Raw genomic sequence first — 20185 nt, 5'->3', positions numbered from 1 at the left:
TACAATTTGCCCAATTTGAGGGTTAATGTAAACCCACCGAGTGTTCGGAAGATTTCAGTCTGTGCTCAGTGCTCCCTGTGTAAAACAGAATAAGTAAAGATTCATTTCAAGAACTTTTTTTGTTCTGTTGAATATATAAAAAGTGCATCAGGACTGTGTTTTATTGCCGTCATTAGAAATGCATCATTTCTCCAGAGGGTTTATTAGACAGCGATTACCGATACACGTGCGGCGTGTGAAAGTCGAAACAGGAGAAACTTAACGATCTGTGCTGGTGTTAGAAAGAACACAGTGTGCCGCACATGCAGTCATGTTCGATGGGAATCAGCAGCACGGTTAGCACACGTCTTCAGTGCTGTGTGCTAATTGTGTTAGGACGGTAGGATGTGTGGGATTAGAGCGATATTTCCCCGGAGGGATTTGTTTACTGTGATTGTGGTCGCAGCAGTGATGAGGAGCTTTGAGGTGCAGTCAGAAGTCTCCCGAATCTGAAGAATCTGTCCTCCAGGGCTTTGTGGCTTTTATGCAACTGTTGGGTGCATGTGTGCTGCTTTTAAAGTGTTGTTTGAAGCAGCGAGAGAGCACATATATATAAGACTGTGATTCCTGGAAGCAACAGTCAAGATTTTTTGAGGAATCAGAGAGGTGGAAAAGTGTTTGATCAGTCTGATTGCTGAAATTTGCAGATATGTAATTCTGAATGAAACCCTTGAAACCTGAGCAAACTGGCTGGATTTCTGTCAAAAACATGTGCAACGAAAGAAGAAATTACCCAAAAACTAGCAAGAAATTAGAAAACAAGTACAATAAAAATACCATAAAAGTAGTTATGAAAAAAAAAGAAAACTAGCAAACAAATACTAAAAAAATGCTTAAAATTTAAAACAATTCTATAACATGTAAAAAATGTAATTATGATCATTATAAATAGAGTTTTTCCCTGGCTTTTTTCCTTTTGCCCTAACATTTTCTGTAGCTTGTTTTAAAAATAATTTTCTAAATCTATTAATTTCTTGCAATTTGTGGAGCATTTCTTGCCAAATTGGTCATTGTCTTTTTTCCGATATTTTTTTTTTTTTTAAAGAAAACCAAAACCACAGTTTAAATTGTCTGGTCCTCTCACAAACATTAATCTTTTAAAACAGACATTAACCCTTTGAAACCTGAGAAAAATATTTTGATTTCTTTCAAAATCATGGCAAGAAGCAATAACAGAAATGACCGAAATAATAGTAAGAAATCCGTAAACAAGTACAAGAAAAATACCAGAAAATTAGTATGAAAACAAAAAAAAGCAATCAAAAAATGGATAACACAAACAAGGCAAACGAGACTTAGAGAAAGTGCCTAAAATGTTATAACATTTCTGTAACGTGGAAATGTAATTGTGATAATTACAAATATAGTTTTTCCCTAGCTTTTTCCTAAAATAAAATTCTAAATCTACTAATTTCTTGCAGTTTGTGGAACATTTTTTGCCAAGTTTGTCTGTTTTCCCTTTTTTTTTTTTTTTTAAGAAATTGCACCAACTTGCTTGGGATTCAATGGGTTAAATACTTGTAAATGGCGTCTAAAAACATGACAAGAAAAAGAGATGTCTCTCCAGGTTTGAAAAGGTCAAACTTGCCTCACAGACCCACCGTCCCTGCTCTGACATGGACACATGGCTGCTCTTTGTCTGGTGTCTCAGTGTTGGAGTGGAAGTTGCAGTGCAGGCAGCTGCAGCAGCAGCAGGTAGCAGCAGCAGAAGCAGCCGCAGCAGCAGCAGTTAGCAGGAGCAGCAGCAGCAGCAGCAGGTAGCAGCAGCAGTAGCAGCAGCAGTTAGCAGCAGCAGTAGCAGTTAGCAGCAGCAGCAGCAGCAGTTAACAGCAGCAGGTAGCTGCAGTTAGCAGCAGCAGCAGCAGCAGTCGGGGCAGTCCCAGGTGTGCTGATTTCTGTGCTTTCTACTCTGATGCTTTATTGATTCGTCAGTGACACTGATAGTCTGGAGAGAGAAAGAACGAGAGCAATCGGACTGAGGCTACCTGCTCCAGAAGGCTGTCTAATTAGAAAGACAGAGCGAGAGGGCATCGAAGAGACGGATGCTGCAGCCCTGAGAGAGGAGGAGAGAGGAGAGAGAGGAGAGGGAGGAGAGAGAGGAGAGGGAGGAGAGAGAGGAGAGGGAGGAGGAGAGAGGAGGGAGGAGGGAGGAAGACAGAGAAGAGGGAAGAGAGGGAGGAGAGAGGAGGAGAAAGAAGAGAGGGAGAGGAGAGAGGAGGGGAGAGAGGAGAGAGGAGGGGAGAGGGAGAGGAGAGAGGAGAGAGGAGGGGAGAGAGGGGAGAGAGGAGAGAGGAGGGGAGAGAGGAGAGAGGGAGAGCTCCACAGCGTCCAGGCCGGAGTGACACCTCCCCCTGCTGGGCTGCAGAAACAGCTGCAGAGGCATCAGATCAATAGCGGCGCTCGTGCTTGAAGGATCGGCCGCCCGGCAGCAGCTCGCTTGTTTAACACAGACGGCTCTCCAGCCTGAGAAAGAGGAGCCGCTTTAGAAATCAAAGGCGAGTCGGAACATTTCTGCCTCTCGCCTCAGTTTCAGTCGGGCCTGTCTTCCGTGCGTCCTCGGCTCGTTTGTGAGACTCGGGGCGCAGAATGCAAATGAGTGTTTTTTACATCCAGAAAAGGCTTTCATTAAAAAATAAAATGATTTGTGAGGAATTATCTGAGCGCCGCTGTCAGATGCTTTAAAAAAACAAACCGGCCGACATGAGAAATCCCGGCCGGTATCACAGTGAAACATCAGCCTGGAGGTAGAAAGCGGCTGAAGTCTGGCGGCTGTCCTCGGCAGGGCCGTTCCCAGGATTTAGGGACATTGGGGGCTTAGCCCGAAACCTCTGTAGGGCAGGCCGGTGAGATCCTCCTTTTTGATGAACAAGCTCAATTTAAGGCTTTTTCTGGCATTTATTTACCTTGAAAAACTTGAATTCTGAGATTTGATGTTAAAAATATTAGTAGCTGTAATAAGTACTGAGAGGAAACAGAATACTTTGAAGTATGGACAGATTATTGGATCCGGGGCTTTTTATCATTATTAGGGACTGTTTGTTATGTATGAGAGGAGAGTGGGTGTTGTTAAATAATCTGTAAAGCACCAAGAAAGGACTTTTTTTACTTTTAAGATTTTGGGGTGATTTTCTTTTTTTTCACAAACAATCTTTTTGATGTTTTTTTCTTTTTTTTCATTTTCTGTAAAAGTTTTTGTAGAATTTATTTCTGCAGGTTTTCTGTAAATAAATAGTGGCATTTTTTTTCTTTTTACTCTTACAACTTTTGTTGATTTTGGCCCTTCAAAATAAAATTAGCCCAAATTACACCATTTATTATTGCCAGAAACTATGAAAACACAAATTATTGTTGGATTTTTAATTCCCAGCGGTCTTTGAGCACATTAGGAGGGATGAACACTTGATGCATTTTCTGCGAGTCACTCACAGAGGCTCAAGGAAAAATATTTGTAGCTTTGGGGAGGGTTAAATAAAAAAACAGCCATCCCACTTCCTCTGCTAAATAAAACACAGCACCGAAGGCCTGTTCATATTTTTGAAAATCGATACACATATTTAGGATTGGGGCTATTTCTAAAACATTCGGGGCTGAAGCCTCGGACGGTACACGAAGGGAGAAATGAGAGTGAGCGTGAAGCCTTCAGATGATTCCTCGCCTGCAGCTCGCTCTGTTTTTGGCACGCTCGGCCTTCTGGGAAAAGAGATGTACATTTGAGAATTGACCTGGGGGCCATGACCCCGGCTCGTGCACGCTGTTAAACAATGATAGAGCCTTTTTAGGCAAACGGACTCCCTGACTGATCGTCTGTAATCAGCTCGTTAGCTGTGATTAGGCGTTTTTCGGCGGGGGGGGGCTCTACATGCTGGTTTGCTCTAAATGCCTTGATCTCGCAGGCTGTTCGGCAGCTTTGAGAACAAAGGCAGATAAGAGAGCGCGGGGATTAAGGAGCGATCAGTGATCTCCGCGGGCTGAACTCCACCTCCTGATTGACGGCTCGGCTGAGAAGCGACGTGCAACACGCTCGCTGTCTCCTGATTAGAGGGAGAAGAAGAGCTTAATTGACAGAGAGGAAGGCCTCGTTGTTTCTCTGCAGCGTGTTTTCTGCACGGCGATACTTTGTGTCTGGAGCTCTCTGCAGCTTCTTTAGCACATTACCTCGCAGATCTGTGTGTTTAATCCATATTTATGTGGTTTCCTGTCGGCCGAGGAAATGCTGTGACCTCTTGGCCTGATTATGCTCCTAAAAGCCAGTGGATTAGTTAAAAACACGGATTCTCATCAGGCGCTGCGTGTTCCTACAAGACTCCAAAGGATCGACCTTTTGGACTCTCTGATGCTGTAACGCCGGTTCTTTTCATTTGATTTTGGATGTGCTGCATCACTGTATGAGCCACGTGGTTAAAATACTATCACTAAATACAAAACAGAGAGCAATTAAACTATAAACAAAGTGCAAATTGATATGATATGTAACATTACAGAATGGATTTGTATCTCTAAATCCTGATTTATTATCTTCCTCCATATTTCCAAAAACTCTTAAAAACAGAAGTGAGCCAAACTGCTGCAGTCAGCACAGTCTCCAGAATAAAAAGGAACATATAATAATAACAGTTATTGTTATTGTTGTTGTTATTATTATTATTATTATTATTATTAAAGGATTTTTTTTTATTGATTTTTTTTTCTTTAAAATCCTTTGGTGATTTCCTTTTTCTCTACAAATTTTTGCTAAACAAGTTTTTGTTTTGTTTTTTTGTTTTTTTTAAGAAAACATACCGTCCAAACCCACAGGCCTGTGTGTTTTCTTTAAAGAATATTTGCTGTTTTTTTTTTTAAATTTTTTTTAATTTTAAAAACATTTTGCGAAAAAAAGGAAAAAATCTACAAATATACACTTTATTTACCCTTTGTAATAATAATATTTATTATAATAAATAATAATATTTATTATTATTATTAAAATGAAAAGATTACTTTTCATGAGAGCACCAGAAGATTTAAACTTTGTTTTTGGTTTTTCATGGAATATGTTTACAGTAATAATTAACATGAAAATATAAAATATTAATTAAAGCTGTGGTTTATAGTACAGTGTTTCAGTGGTAGGTCAACATGAAAACTGTTTTCATTGTGCTCATCTGACATGGAGGCAAAATTTAACCGTACGTTAGGCTGAAGTGACCCCCGATCCACATTTAAACGTCAGATTTAATGCATGAAGCTAAAGGTGTCGCGGCTTCCCTGGAATATAATTCAGATCAGATGCTGACAGAGAGAGAGAGAGAAAGGAGCGATGCAGCAGATCATGTGGATAATCGTTTCAGGTCAGCGGCCTGATGAGACGCAGAGACTTTAACACACACACACACACACACACACACACACACACAGAAAAGCAGGGATGGATGAGTGGATGGAGAGTCAAAGACAACACTATACTCATATGACATAAAAATTACCAACAAATAGTCTCCGGTCTTACCCCCCGAAAACTGGATCAACATGTGTTTTTGTTGTTGTTTTTTTTTCTTGTTTTTTTAGTTTGGTTGGTTAGTTGGTTGTTGTTTTTTGTTTTTGTTTTTTGGTGGTTTTGTTTGGGTTTTTTTTTTTTATATATATAAATTTTTGCTCATTTTTGGGCCATTATTTGATGAGTTGCTTGTGGTCCTCCCATGTTTTTCTCCCAAAAAATCAAGCCAGTTTGCTCTAAGTTTTAAAGGGTTAATCTACTGTAGTATGTCTTTAAAATATCTCTTTCAGAGCACAGAGAGGTTTTCAGGCTCTGTGATTAAAATAAGCACCTTTTCTTGGTTCGGTTATATAAAAATATTAAGTATATAACTTGACGTTGCACATATGACGTAAGAAAAGTGCATCGTGTTAAAATAAGTCAACAGTGACTCTTTCATGGAGACACAAACTGGTTTCTTGGGTCAAAGTCCTGTGTTTGTTTGACACATATGTCCTCCCTGAACTCCTCGTACAGCCGTTTTTACGTCACCGGACTTCCTCTTTTGTTCCCGTCATCATTACTACACCCACTAGAGGTTGTTGTGAATGCAGCTTTACACACATTCACTTGGATGTGAAGTCGATCACAGCTGATATCAATCAAACCCGTCCTAAATTAAAAAAGAACGAACGTCAATACATAAAACCACGGGCAGCTCAAGAAAAAATATTAGTTTTTAAATATCTTTTGAACCGTAAAGCAAAAAAAAGGATAATTTCCTAAACACGAATCTACGACATTCCTCTCAGAATCCACTCACCGCTGACATATTGATACTGAAACGTCCTAAAAAGCCTCAAATGGCCTTAATCGAGGCGAGATGCAGAGGGAGAACAGGGGAGGAAGGGTGGAGGACGGTTCGAAATGAATCCACCAGAAAATGGATCAGCAAAGGCAAATTTATAATATATTTCCTTCCCCTGCGCTCGGCTGGAATTGCTTCTGGGCGGAAATCATAAAGCGGAACGCAAGCCGAGGAATTCGTCCCGCGGCCTCGTTCAGCGGAGACTGATGCCGGCGTTAGTTGGGGCTGACACCTTTTCCGAATCGTGTTTTATGTAAATGCGGGTCCCTAAAACAAGTATCCAAGGGTAATATTTGCAGAGGAGATGGCGGAGGATAGCGGGCCGGACGCAGTTTGCTTTCTGCTTCCTGCGAATCTGCTCGATTAATCACATCAGCGGCGGCACGGACAGAAAGGCTTCAATCGGGAGACGAAAGAATGATGGATGAGTGAGCTAAGAGGTCCACCTGCTCTCTTTTTCCCTCTGCTTTCCCTTCTTTATCTTCTTCTCTCTCCATCGCTCAATTTTTCTCAACCTCTTTCTGCATTTTAAAGTCTCCTTCTCTCGTTTTTTTCCAGATTTGTCGATCTTTTTTATTATACTTGCATCTTACTCTCTTTCTGTCTGCATTTCAAGCTGTTCTTCCCTTTTATTTCTTCGCTTACTGTCTCTTTCTCCATCCTGCGCTCTGACTTCTCTTTCATCCAATTTCCTTTTTCTCCCCCTTTCTTGTTATTAGGCAGATTTCCATTAACTTTCAAATTGTGCAAATTTCAATTGCGAATATAAAATACGCCTAATGGAAACACGCCAATCCTATTTATCACAGAAGGGCTTTTACGCTCATATGAGGTGATTTGAAAAAGCCATATTTCTCAAACATGTCATGAAAACACATTTTTAGGTCGAATGATGTAGAGTCACATGACATCCTAAAAACTGAACTGGCTCCCTCATGATGCAGCAGGAGCTACAAGAGCTGTTACTGCATCACATAACTCTGAGAAAGTTTTGAATCCACAATTCCTCTGTGAAATCGTGGACTACATCTCCCAGAAATCCCTCATATGTGTCCACTCCCACGTTTAAGGGGCTCGCCTTTCCATCATGGCTCCATAACACGCCAACGTGGCCTTGGATTGGAAATAATGACGGCTAGTGCGGTGGCTGCAATAGAAATAAAGCTGCTGATGTTTTGAACATCCGTCGCCATGGTTACTGGGATGTTATCACCAGAGGAGAAGTCACATGACATCACTCAGAGGAAACACAGTCAGCTCCATGTTGAGTTTTATCAACATTTCAAAAATATCGCCCAAGTTGTGCACAAATCTTTTATGGAAACCTGCCTGATGTTCAAAGTGTGCAGTTTTAGACGGTTCAGATTGGCAATGATTTAGATTTTGTCTTTGTGTTGAGATGAAAATGCTCATCAGTGTTAGTCACATTTAAGTAATTTTTATCCTTTTTTTATCCAAGTCTCTCATTTTGAAAGTCTGATACTCCACCACTAACATTTTCATCTCATCAGTGAAAATGAAACAGATTCTGTCAAGGTCTGTTTTTAGCTCGACATCTTCAGTTTGGTCATGGAAAAAAGGTCATTGTTGAATTATTTTCATATTTCTCCTGAGTCAGAAGTTGTCTGTCCATTTTTAAATGCAGATTTTAAGGTACAGATCTTTGAGTTTAAGATAAGGACCAGTGATTCAGTGGTTACCTGGTAAAATATTTTCAACAGCGCAGAGCAAGCTTCAAAAAAGCGCTTTGTCTGATCGGCTTCAACAAAAAAGGAACCTGCACCATTTTGCAGGTCTGATTGGATTCTTCAGTTATTTTTTAAAAACTTTTTCATATGACAAAAAGGGGAAAATAATGGTGAGCCAGTCTGAATTAGTCTCGGATGTACGAGCTCTGCCTTTGAGAAGCTCAGATCTCAGCTGTGCCCATTATGGCAAGAAGATGAATTATGTGTCAGTGACGGGGCAGAGACCACCCCTGAACCACCGTCACCGAGCTCTGGAGCCGCCGCCAAGGCTGCAGTCACGGTGTGAGAAATGCCGAGATCAAGAGCGCTTCAACAACCCCAGATCATTTTCAAGACGTGAAAAAAATGCATAATGTGTTTTAAATACTTCTATAAATGGTCTGTATTCTGCCTGTAATAATTCCTGATAGATACAGACAGATGATTGTTGTACTTATGCGCTTATACATTTTGTCACTATTGTAGCATTTAAAGAAAATAAACTAACCTGCTGTTCACTTGAACTGCTACTCGGCAACAATGAAACTAGCCATGCTCAGCCGGTTTGTAACTTTGCTGCACATAGTTTGAACATACCATAATATATATTTATATATTAAATATAAGTAACTAAAACAGCTAGTTTTGTTGTCTGCTGGCCTTGAACAGCGGTCCAAAGCTCGGCAGGCGTCTCGACTGCGAGTCGATGGAGAGCGGTGCTATCCGTGGTGCTGAAATAACAGCTGGCATTTGAAACGTGTGCTGTGGGCTCATCAGAGTTTTATGGTGGCGTTTTATCGGATACGTTAGTTCAGAAATCACTCTTTCTCTTGCTCGCTCACTGGCTTGCTTGGTGTTTTGCATGTGTGCATGCATGGGGAACGTAGATGTTACAGGCGGGCCTTCCATAATGTTTGATTGCAGACATTTGTATTTACCTGAGAAGGTAAAACCTTTTGTTTTTGCTGCATTTGGATGAAATTTAATTTCCCTGTATATCACGTGCTTCTTTCTGCACGACTTTCTCACTCTCAAAACAGCCCAAAATTCAACCTAAAAATGCATCTGGCACACAAAAGATAACATCAGTACATATGAGATAATACTTCATATGTTGGGAGGTTATATCTAATACATAGGAGACAACATCACAGTCGATCAATCAAGTTTGATTACTGAAAATTAATTATTTGTCACAAAGTGCTTCCAACAAATTCAGTCATGGAGACGAGGCCGCCTGATTTCCCCAACTCCCGACACCGTAAGGTCGCCTCTGTGCGACTCACCAAAGTCGTTGGTCTGTCCCAAATGTCAGATCTTTTTTTAGATACTGAAAAGAGAAGAGATTGTCTGTCTGTGAGCGTTTGCTCTTTGCAGATGAAAACCTGAAAAACCTGAAACCGTCTCTAATCTTTACTCGAACGCAGCTCCCCCAAACACAACAAGATTTAACCTTTTTTTTCTTGGTATCTCGGCTGTTCCTCGTCCGTTTGCTCAGCGCCGTTTTTTATTAAGAGGTTATAATAAACAAACGTGATTTAGTTTATTGACAAGTTTTCTCATTTGAACTGTATCCGAACAGGATTTCATTGTTGTCGTTTAGCTGCTGTAGCTGTTTGCACGTGTGGCGTCACTGAATCTTATCACAGGTGAAAACACAGTGAATCAGTGTGTGTCGCTTCATTTTCAATGACCTGCGAGTTAATTACCGTAGAAATCGCTCTGCGCTCAGAACGGGCTGAATGCAGGAGGAGAGCAGGAGGAGAAAGATAAAGAGAGGAAGGAGGGAAGGAGAACAGAAGGAGGAGTGAGCTGCATCCTAAAGCAACACCATTAATTGAATCTCTTGTCCAACTCAAAGGGCAAAGCTTCTTTCATACAACTGTTTATCTCCTCTGTCCATCCATCCATCCATCCATCCATCCATGAACCTTACAGTCCTTCTGCTTTAATGGAGGAAACTCTGAAGAGTCGTGAAGGTGATGAATCACCTGGACCCTCCAAGGTCGTGGGTTTGACTTCAGTAAGGGGTCCTCTGACGTCAAAAGGTTTTTGGACAGGCTGCAGGGCTTCCTCCTTCCTCCTTTATTGTTCTCCTCCTCCTCTCTTTCTTTTCCTCATCACGTCTCCTCCCTCCCTCCGTCGCCCTCCTCATTGCGCCTCCTCCTCACGTCCCTCCGCCCTCCACATTAATCACATGGCAGGGAGAATAAAGCAGAGCATCTGTAATAGTTTAGCAGCGTCACTGAAGGACGGGCAGAGGTCGGCTAGCATCGTGGCTAATGTGTGTGTGTGTGCGCGCGTGTGTGTGTGTGTGTGTGTGTGTGTGTGTGTGTGTGTACATGTATTAACAGTAATAGATGGCTTGGTGTGGATGCAAGGACAGAACGGGGACACGGGGCGCTAAAAATGGATCGCTACCTGGTGGTCCAACGCACACACACATCTATAGATACACACTGACACACATGCACACACACACACACACACACACACACACACACACACACACACACACGAATGTTATACATACCAGCAAACACACACAAGTAAGACATTTCCCACCTGTGCTCGCGTTTGCCTCCTTTAATTTGATTTTTGTGACATTTTTAACCTCTTTTTTTATCATTTTATCAATAGAAATGGTCAATTATCGGCTTATTGATTGATTATTTTGCCTCGTCTCCTTCGCTGCTGCAACAGAAGAGAGTCGAGCCGCCTTTTTTTTCCTCCTGGCTGGTTGATTTGTTGTTGCTGCAGAGGTTTTGCGTCAGTCGTTAAGTTCTCCTGCTGCCAACAGTTCCTCCTGCTCCGGGCTGCATTCGCTTGTTTTCTGATCACAAAATGCTCCTTTTTTTCTTACCCACAATGCACTGGAAAGATTCCCCGCTGATAGGCTTCCCCACAGCGCCCCAAAGGGAACAGACGCTGCGCTCATGCATGAAGCCTTCGACATCGTCTTTTTATGAAAAATGTGAATCACAATAAATTTGGCTCATTGGAGGGCTTTTTGTCTGCTGATTTTTTAATTTCATGGGTGTTGTTTTACTTTGAAGGGCACTTTGGAACGCCTGCTATTTCCCTAGTTTACTTCACACACACACACACACACACACACACACACACACACACACACACACACCTTCAGTGTCTCTCAGCCCATCGCAGTGTTTGTGTTGGAGTCTCTGAACCCGATAAGGAAGTCATTGTGTCTCCTGTAATGAAAAGGCGGGGTGGCGGTGCTGATAGGATTTTCAATATCTCGGCGTGCTCGGGTGAAAACGCAGCGCACACGCGCCATAACCTTGACTGCAGCACGTGTCAATCAATCCGATCCATCCCGCCGCCCCCCGGCTCACCCGCCTCAGTCTCCATGACGGCTGAGATAAACACGCTCGCTGTTCGGCTTCGTCTCGTATTGATGACTTTGACAAAGGCGAGACACGAGCCGTGTGATCAGTGTTCAGCTCCTGATTCATGAATCCTCCGTTTGGGGGATTTCTGCGTGGAGTTTACAAGTTCTTCTCATGTCTGTGTGCAGTTTGACGCTGTAAAAGTTTGTTACTCTGCACCACCTGTAGGTGTAAACAGGTGAAGCCTTTCTGCAAACCACTGAGGCGTCACATTTGTATGTTTAATATGTATCTTTATCAACATTTCTAAAGTGACGTAGTGTATCGGCAGATGGTAGACGGCCTGCAGACCGCCGTTCAAAACCTGTGAACAGTGAAACCAGTTGTTTTTTTACAGAGACATTGCTGCATTTCCTGCTGTGATAGTGCCACAAAAATCTGTTTTTTGGGTTGTTTTTTTTCCCAGACGCGGCTGCATTTTCTGGGATAGTGATACGAAAAGGGTTTTTGTTGAAATTGTTATTGTTAAAAGATTGAGAAGTTTCAACAGAATTTTTGGATATGGTTGTAAAAAAGTTTCTGTGGTTTGCAGGAAAGTTCAATGTCAGCATTTATTCTGGTTTTGACTGGCTGTCATGGATGAGATGAACATGTAAAGAACGGAGGGTTTGAATATCGGCCTTTTCCAGAGGGCGACTAACCGTGCAGAAAATCAGCTCGATGCTCTTTCATTATGTGGACTAAAACTCCAGAAACAAATCAATGTGCCACAAGTGACCGCTGAAAAAAAACGATATCAGAAATGTCACGGTGTCAGCGTGTGTGTGCTGATGGGACACGCTGTAAATGTCACACAATAAAATCAAATCTTTATATGTTTCTCTGACGAATGAACATCAAAAACACAAACACCTAAACGCATTTAATGCCGTGATATTCATTAATACTTTATTACAAGAATACGACTGCCGTCTAACAATAGACGCCAAACAATGATGCAGAACTAAAGCAGGAAAGAATTTAAGTAGAATTAAACAAGAGATTCGATGCAAAAACATGTTAGAAAAATAGAATAACAAAATAAAAGGAATAAACATAGAATAGTAACAATAATAATAATAACAAGCAGGATATATATATATATATATATATATATATATATATATATATATGTATATAATATTAATAATAATTTGTAATCATTTTACATTTTAAGGCTAAAAATCTCAACAGAGAGCAACGCAATTTCCCAAAACTGAAATAAATTTAAATTTGTTCTCACTTTACATGTTTTAAAAATGAACAGCGCTCTTAAATTATGATTTCTTTTTCTTAATCTAAAAAATACAGACAGGAAGGCTTTTGTGTACAACTCGAAAAAGAATTTCCAATGTTTTAAATTCACAATGTCTACAGATTTGAAGGAGGATCATCCTGTCAAAAGATATGAGTAGATTCATAATAGAAAAATGTATGTATTGTTGTATTATTCTAAGAGTCTTTTCTGAAGTTTAATTTTAGGTTGTAGATTTGTTTCACGTGCATTTCCCCAAACTTCAGTACATTATATACAGACATTTCTTACTCAACAGCTCCCTGTTTTATGAAGAATAGCGATTGCTTTCGATTAATATATTCTATGTGTGGCTTCCGACAGACTTTATGATCTCTAATCAATCCCAAAAATGTTGTTTCATGTGCTCTTTAAATTTCAACACCAAATTCAACCTAAAACTTTGAACTTTAAAAGTTTGTTTTCTCACTTTTCATCTTCATGTCATCTGGAATATTTGATTTTCATGTCAGAATCTCTTTGAAATGAACTGAACTGAAATCAGACTGACCTTTGACACACACACACACACACACACACACACACACACACACACACACATACACACGTTCACATACACACGTTCACAAACACACGTTCACAAACACACACACCTCCAACAGTAACGTCTTTCTCTGGTTCCTAACAGCCTGAGTCTTGGCCTGTGTTGCAGGAGGATGAGACAGGCGAGGGGCGCTTCAGCTTCCCCGGCTACGGCATGGGCCCCGCCTGCCTGCAGGCCAAAGACGGCATGGCCATCAAGGGCAACAACAACAACGCCCCGGCCTCGGCCGCGCCCGAGAAGAGCATCGAGGAGATGAAGAAGCTGTTCATCGGCCGCGCCAAACGCATCGACACGGTGTCCCGCGTGGCCTTCCCGCTCGTCTTCCTCATTTTTAACATTTTCTACTGGATCATTTACAAGATCATCCGCAGCGAGGACATCCACAAGCAGTAGTCGAGAGGCGGAGGAGGAGGAGGAGGAGGAGGAGGAAGAGGGCGAGAACAGTGCGAAGAGGAGAACGCAGAAAAAGAGAAGGAAACAGAGAGAGACGACTTCTATCGGAGATATCATTGCCCCCTTTTTTCACGCCAACCACGCCTCCTTTCCTCGCCCTTCTTCTTCTTCTTCTTCTTCTCGTGGACGAGGATAAGTTGCTCTTTGTGGCAGTCGCCCCTCAGCTCCTATATTTGAGATATTTATTGCTTTCTTTTCCCTTTATCCTCCTCTCCTGCCCCAAATCCCAACTCATTCCGGCTCTTCCCACCTCCCGAATAATCCGGACCAGTGCAATAGCAATGCAGTAAAATGCATGATATATGAATGTGGCAATATATTAATGAAAAGATGACAAACACAGACTTTTTGCAGGCACGCCCAACAGACTGTGTGGGAGTGGGCGGACAGGAAGGAAAGAAGACGCTTGTGAAGGGTCTTGTATTTGATTTTCGGGTTTTCTTTTTTGTGCGGAACAGAAATATAGTTCTATATGACAAAGTGATGTCGGGCCGGGGTGGGGGACGTGCGAGAAGCATACAGCAGTGTAATATACTCATATATCTATCGTAAGTGGAGAAAATAAACTTTATTTGCAAAGGCGGGGCATCTGGAAACGAGGGATTTTTCACCCCAAAAAAAAGGACGGACGGCGGATCGGTGCTTCCATTCAATAAAAGCGATGCAAGGATCACGCATTCTATATATCTAGATTTGCTTCAAACGTGTATTGCAAGCACTCCTCAACGCTTTTCCTCCCCGCCCCCGCCGCCGCCAACAAACCTCGAAACTGCAGAGACACTCGAGGTTTCGCTGCTGCCGCTGTCAATCATACGACTGGACAAAAAAATAAAAAAATAAAGAAACACTGGACGAGCAGTGCTGAAGATTTTGAGACAAAATATCTCATTTATCTGTGGTGTTCCTAATTTATTTCATATTGCATTTGTTGTTTTTCTTTAAATTTATGTGCCAAGTAAACATGTCGCTTGTGGCTGTGCAGCGCTCTGCAGCTCCGACCTTTTCGCCGAGAGGAAGGTTTGACGTCACGTCGTGTCAGTCGACGTCTCGGGCTTCTGCAGGGTGTTTTGTTTTTTTAAATCCCTGCTTTCATCGACTGGAGCGAATCCTGGACGGATCCTCGTTTGCTTTCCTGGTTGTGTTCATCGGGACTGAACCACAGATACGTTTACATCTTATTAGTGCTTCCTTGCTTTGACCCCGCCTTAATGTGACACCCCACCCTTCCCCCGCTGAGAGGACATATGTAGTAAACTATACAGATTATAGCACCTGTTATACCTTAATTGACTGTATTTCCATCTCATTCACACGACTGTAGCTGCAAACGCCGTCATCTGTGAAAAGCTACTTCATCACGCACACGGAGGATAAAAGCAGGATTTATTTTGCCATAGCCATGTTGGGTTTGATCGTTCTGCAGGTCATTGAGGGTTTTTGGTCTTTTTTTTTTACTTTGCACCAGGCTTCTCTATGCAATGATCAGTATATGCAATTATGATTTTTTCCTTTCAGCAAATCCATCTAAAAAAAAACGTCACCTTTCATTGTTTTCTGGCTCATTTTTCCCACCGCTAGCTGCAAAACGGTCTTTAAAGCTCATCGGTAAATATAGAAAGAAAGGAGAAGATAAAATGGTAAAGTAATCAAACGTGTGCAAAGACTTTGACTCGGTGCATGACGATTAATGTCCAGAGAAACGAATTGAGCCAAAACATCTGAGCCAAACACAACTTGGAAAAAAAAGTGCAGAAATTAGATTTTTTTCTGCACAAATGAGTGAATTTCTTTTCTCATTCATGTTGTCATGTTTATTCAAAAAAATCTCAAAGCACTTTTTTATTTCACAAATGTAAAAAGGTGAAAGGGGTGAAATTTTGTAGCAAAGCTAAACTGAACAAATTCATACTGCTTTTAAGATTTATTGTATTTTTATCAGAATTTTTTCTTTTGAATTTCTCAATTATTCAATTTAAAAATTGTGTTTAGCTGGCGAATGAGCATCCAGCTCCAAAACACACACGAGTGATATTGATCTTCTAATCTAATTTTTTTCAAAGAAAGTGAATAATTCTATTTTCCAAAACTATTCCCACAGTATTAAACCACTTTACTGTGAGCGATTACCTCAGTCACACCGAGTTTAAACAAAAACATAAAGAAACAAAGTGTGGTTCAGCAAAATGTTTAAGCCCGAGTCCAACTTGGTTTTGAAGCAAAACCAAAGATATGTTTTATTTTTTTCTCCAGTGACGCTCTTCTCATTGCCTTTTGCTGCTGTTGTGAGGCAGGTGATGAAGATTCGTTGCAGGATGTGATATCATTCGGTCTGTGTTTATCACATGATTGCCAGATGCAGTGTTTCGGGTTTGCCAGATTACCTTCAGATATACATATTCCAAATATATATAGAGAGACATATTTTGATATAGAAACTTGATGCATTTTCCCTCTGCATTCTTGTATTCCCTTATTTATTTATTTATTTATTTATTTATTTATTTATTTATGAAAAGAAAAGTGGTTATTTTTGTTTGTAAGTCACTTACCTTTTTGTTCAAACTGATCTCACAGAAACACATGAAATGACCACAACCTCTAAACATGGTGGTGGTTTCACATGATGTGTCCAAAATTAAGTTCATATGTAAAGTTGAAGTTTTTAACATGTAGTCGATGTTGAGAAACAGTTTCAGTTTGGGTTCGTTCAGGGAAAAGAAGATTTGTTTAGGTTTAGAAAAAGATTGTGCTCTCATTTGAAATTAGCAGGTACGGGAAATAGGCCACATTGTTATGGACTGTTGTTACGTAAAGTACAAGGTACGAGTTATTACAGCACGATCTGTATCTTTTTAACCTACTAAATTATCTCCATATCTGCACTCTGAATGGACGCGGCTTAACCGGTAATTGGGTGTAGTTTGGTCAGAAATTAATGTTTTTAAGCCTGAAATTGTTGTTGTTAATCAGAAGTTTCTATATTTAATTTCTGGAAACTATTTACAGAAGAGCTTCAGCATTAAGCTTCAGATCATTTATGATCACAAGATAAGAGAAGTATTAATATTTAATCTCACACTGATAGATTTTACTCTGATGAAACTTATGCTTGTACAAAGTACATTAACTGTACTGGATACTCATTTCATCTGAGTATTCAGCTCAACCCTAAAAAGTACGCAAGTAGGTAAAATTACTCAACCTTGACTTCTGGTTTTACACAGGACACAAACGTCGACCTCACGAGTGAAAGTCCTGTGTTTGTTTGACTCTACTCTGACTTTTGAGCTCTTTTACTGTCTGTTGTGTTGTGTTATCTGTGGACTTCATGTCTCCTCCACACCAGAGGATCCTAATTAACTCTTCTGTGTCTTTATTTTAATTAAAAGGAACCAAATACAGTTAAAAATATAAATGTTAGCAGCTGATGCTCCGTACCAGATTATATTTTAGAGCTTATTTGCATCTACGGTCCCTCGGTAGATCGGAAAAAACAGATTCAAAACTCAATGTCAAATTCATTGTTATTGTTTCTGTAGTGCCAGCATGTAAATTTAACTAACTACACGCCACCGTCGTGCAATACAAATTTAAGAGGCTGTAGTCATTTTGTGTATTTCTGTATCAAATAATCCCATTTATTCTAACACAGTTTTTACTTTTAAAACATGTTTCAGTAAAAATGACACATCAGGATCTGGTAGCACAGATTGTTTAAATTATGAGAAGTTATCTTTACGGTGTGTCAACATGTGCGTTTACTGTGGGAGATGTTCCTGTTTTATTCCACCCTAAATTTAAATTTTGAGTTGAATTATTTGAGAGTGTGTTAGACTGATCTGAAGGGCTACGCCACACACACACATCCTTCTGTTCACATTCAAACATGTAACGTCAAAGTGGAAGTGCCATAAAATACGCTCCATCGCAGTAACTATGCATTTAATTCAGCGGTTCTTTCCCAGATACAGAGACGTAAAACTCTTCAGGCCGTGATCACTCAGGATGCTTTATTTTTCGGTGGTTACAGCAGATACGTGACTGTTGTTAGAATGCAGCAGGTGTTTATAATGACAACGACATTTTTAGACAAATTCAGCACAGAGGGACAAAAGACATCTGCCTATGACTCCAAAACTGCGTAACGGTACCAGCAACAGAGGCATATACCAACAGTGTTGAACATAAAAACAATGTGGTTTCATTTAGAAAAAAAGATGGCGGTTTGGATGGACTGATGATTTCACACAGGACACAAACAGCAGTGTCCTGAGTGAAAGTCCTGTGTTTGTTTGACCCATCCATCTACCCTAACGTCCTCCAACTTTGCCGCTCTTTAATGACATCATCTGACTTCCCCCTTTGCTCCCGTCATAATTACTGCGGCCACTAGAGGTCGCCGCCTAACAATTAAATATGAGAAAATAGCTGCTTGCATAGACCAACTATTTGGCAGTTTTTTTGGGTGAGGACAACACGTTCTCATGCGAGCTTGTCACGTGGTGCCGTTCTGTCAGTGACTTTCTGCGTCTACTTTTGACGTTTTTTGGGTATCCTTCTGCATCAGCTGTTTACGCTCCGGGATGCTGTTACTGTGATGTCAGCAAACAACCGTGGTGGGATGATGCAGCACCGTCGTTATGTTTACACAACAGCACATAGCAACTAACGGCGACTATCACGATGGTTCGGATTAGGCAACAAAGTCACGGACAGTTAGATTTAGGCAAAAAAGTCACATGGTAAAGTGTAGAAAAAAAACACATCCGCACAGAAAGCGAACTCCAGACGACACACGAAAGTCTGTTGTTTTCGTGCACCTCATGTCACATTATTAGCAGCAGTTATTACCTGACGCTGTCCGTCAGCGTTTCATGTGCTCGTACCCGGTTCAGTGCGGCCGTGTTCTCAAGTGACGCCGCCCCATGCAAGTTGCAAGTAAACACGCCCACGCCGTCCAGCCGTCCAGCAGCATGTAATAACAGCACCTCTGGTTCTGTGAGGGCGTTTTCATCTGACGCCTTCTAGCTGCGTTCTGGTTGGACGCGGATGGTGGCTTTGTGGCATCATGCTCGTACACCGAAAGCACTGACAGAGTGGCGCGATTTGACGAACTCGAAGGGCTGAATGAAAAAAATAAACCAGCTTCATTTTGAGACCCTTCAGCGCTACAGAGTGGCGTTTAAAGAACCTCCTCTGTGATCACAGCCTTAACACGCCTGAAAACGCAGGTTCGGTCTAACTCGGACGATTCGTTATTTTCCTCCCGTGCCATAGACACTGCATCCCGAATAAATCACTCGGACCCATCGGCCTCTTTGCCAACAGCAGTCGTCCATTTTCGTACATACATATCTTCTCGTGCCATATGGGGGTTGAATATGCAACTGAAAAACGAGGACCTACAAGCATATCGTGCATTATTCAACGACCATTTTTCCATGAGTCATCCCCTCTCCTCAGGCGTGGCTGTTGTGTGTATCATCGTCATTTTAAAGCTTGGTCATGAGGCCTCACGTCATTGTATTAATCATTGTTATACTGTACGGGGTCGGGGAGGAGGGGTTCATAACGTCAGATAGATTCTGGGTTTATATTGCATTACGACGTGATGCATTCGGACTGAACAAAGAGAGACGTGTTTTTGCGGAAGTTTCTAAATCCTTCGGTTCTGAACTGGATTTTAAAGTAGCATGATTTGATTTGTCAATGATTAATGATTCTCTTGGTTTTTGGGGGGGTTTTGTTTGATTCTCTTGTATTTTATTGTATGTATTGTACAATCCGATGCCCTGGGGGGGGTGGGGGGGGGGATACAGTGACTCCTGAACTGCTGTGAATTTAAAGGAAACATTATGATTATGATATTTATTTATTTATTTTCTTTGCACAAGTTGGAATGGCCTTAATTTTTGCTTTACTTGCTTCTATTGTGTATTGGCACAAAGTGCACCCGTTTGATTTGCGAAAAATTACGATGCTCATTACGACGCTTATAATCCGAGAGTGCACATCAAAGCAGGATGAAAAAAAAAAGAAAAAAAAGAAAAAGTTCAGCAAATCCTTTTTATTTTTCATTAATCTGAGAAACAATATTTTGCATGAGTATAAATAAAATGGCAGATATTTTGGCTTGTACAAAAAAATGTGAAGCAATTTGAAGAGAAAAAAAGAATGTACCGTTTCTGCTGTATCTGTATATATCTAAATATTTATTGAAATATGTCATACTACTAATTCTATTAACGATTAAAGGTTTTCTGAACAAAAATCTCTTTACCTGTTTTTGAACATTGTCAAGGTTGTTGGAGTTGGATCTTCTGCTTTCTGTTACTCGACTCAAGGATCTGTGTAATCATTAAAGAAAAAGTATTAAAAATTGCAAATAAATCCTC

The 20185-nt window shown here is 40.9% G+C and overlaps 1 protein-coding gene across 5 annotated transcripts in view; it reads left to right on the top strand.

The window, feature by feature from the left end:
• glra1 (glycine receptor, alpha 1) overlaps window positions 1-20185 on the top strand; it is a 148132-nt gene extending 127947 nt beyond the window's left edge. For 3 of the 5 annotated variants that reach the window (XM_088080724.1, XM_088080722.1, XM_088080726.1), the window contains one exon: window positions 13422-20185. In XM_088080724.1, coding sequence (XP_087936850.1) covers window positions 13422-13730 — 309 coding nt within the window. In that variant the 3' untranslated portion in view covers window positions 13731-20185. The remainder of the gene's footprint in view (window positions 1-13421) is intronic. The other 2 variants (XM_088080723.1, XM_088080727.1) reach the window with 1 other exon arrangement.

This window comes from Plectropomus leopardus, chromosome 8 (assembly GCF_026936395.1).
Source record: "Plectropomus leopardus strain MGB_pleo_1.0 chromosome 8, ASM2693639v1, whole genome shotgun sequence".
NCBI classification, from domain to species: domain Eukaryota; kingdom Metazoa; phylum Chordata; class Actinopteri; order Perciformes; family Serranidae; genus Plectropomus; species Plectropomus leopardus.
This window is presented reverse-complemented; position numbering and strand designations above follow the sequence as displayed.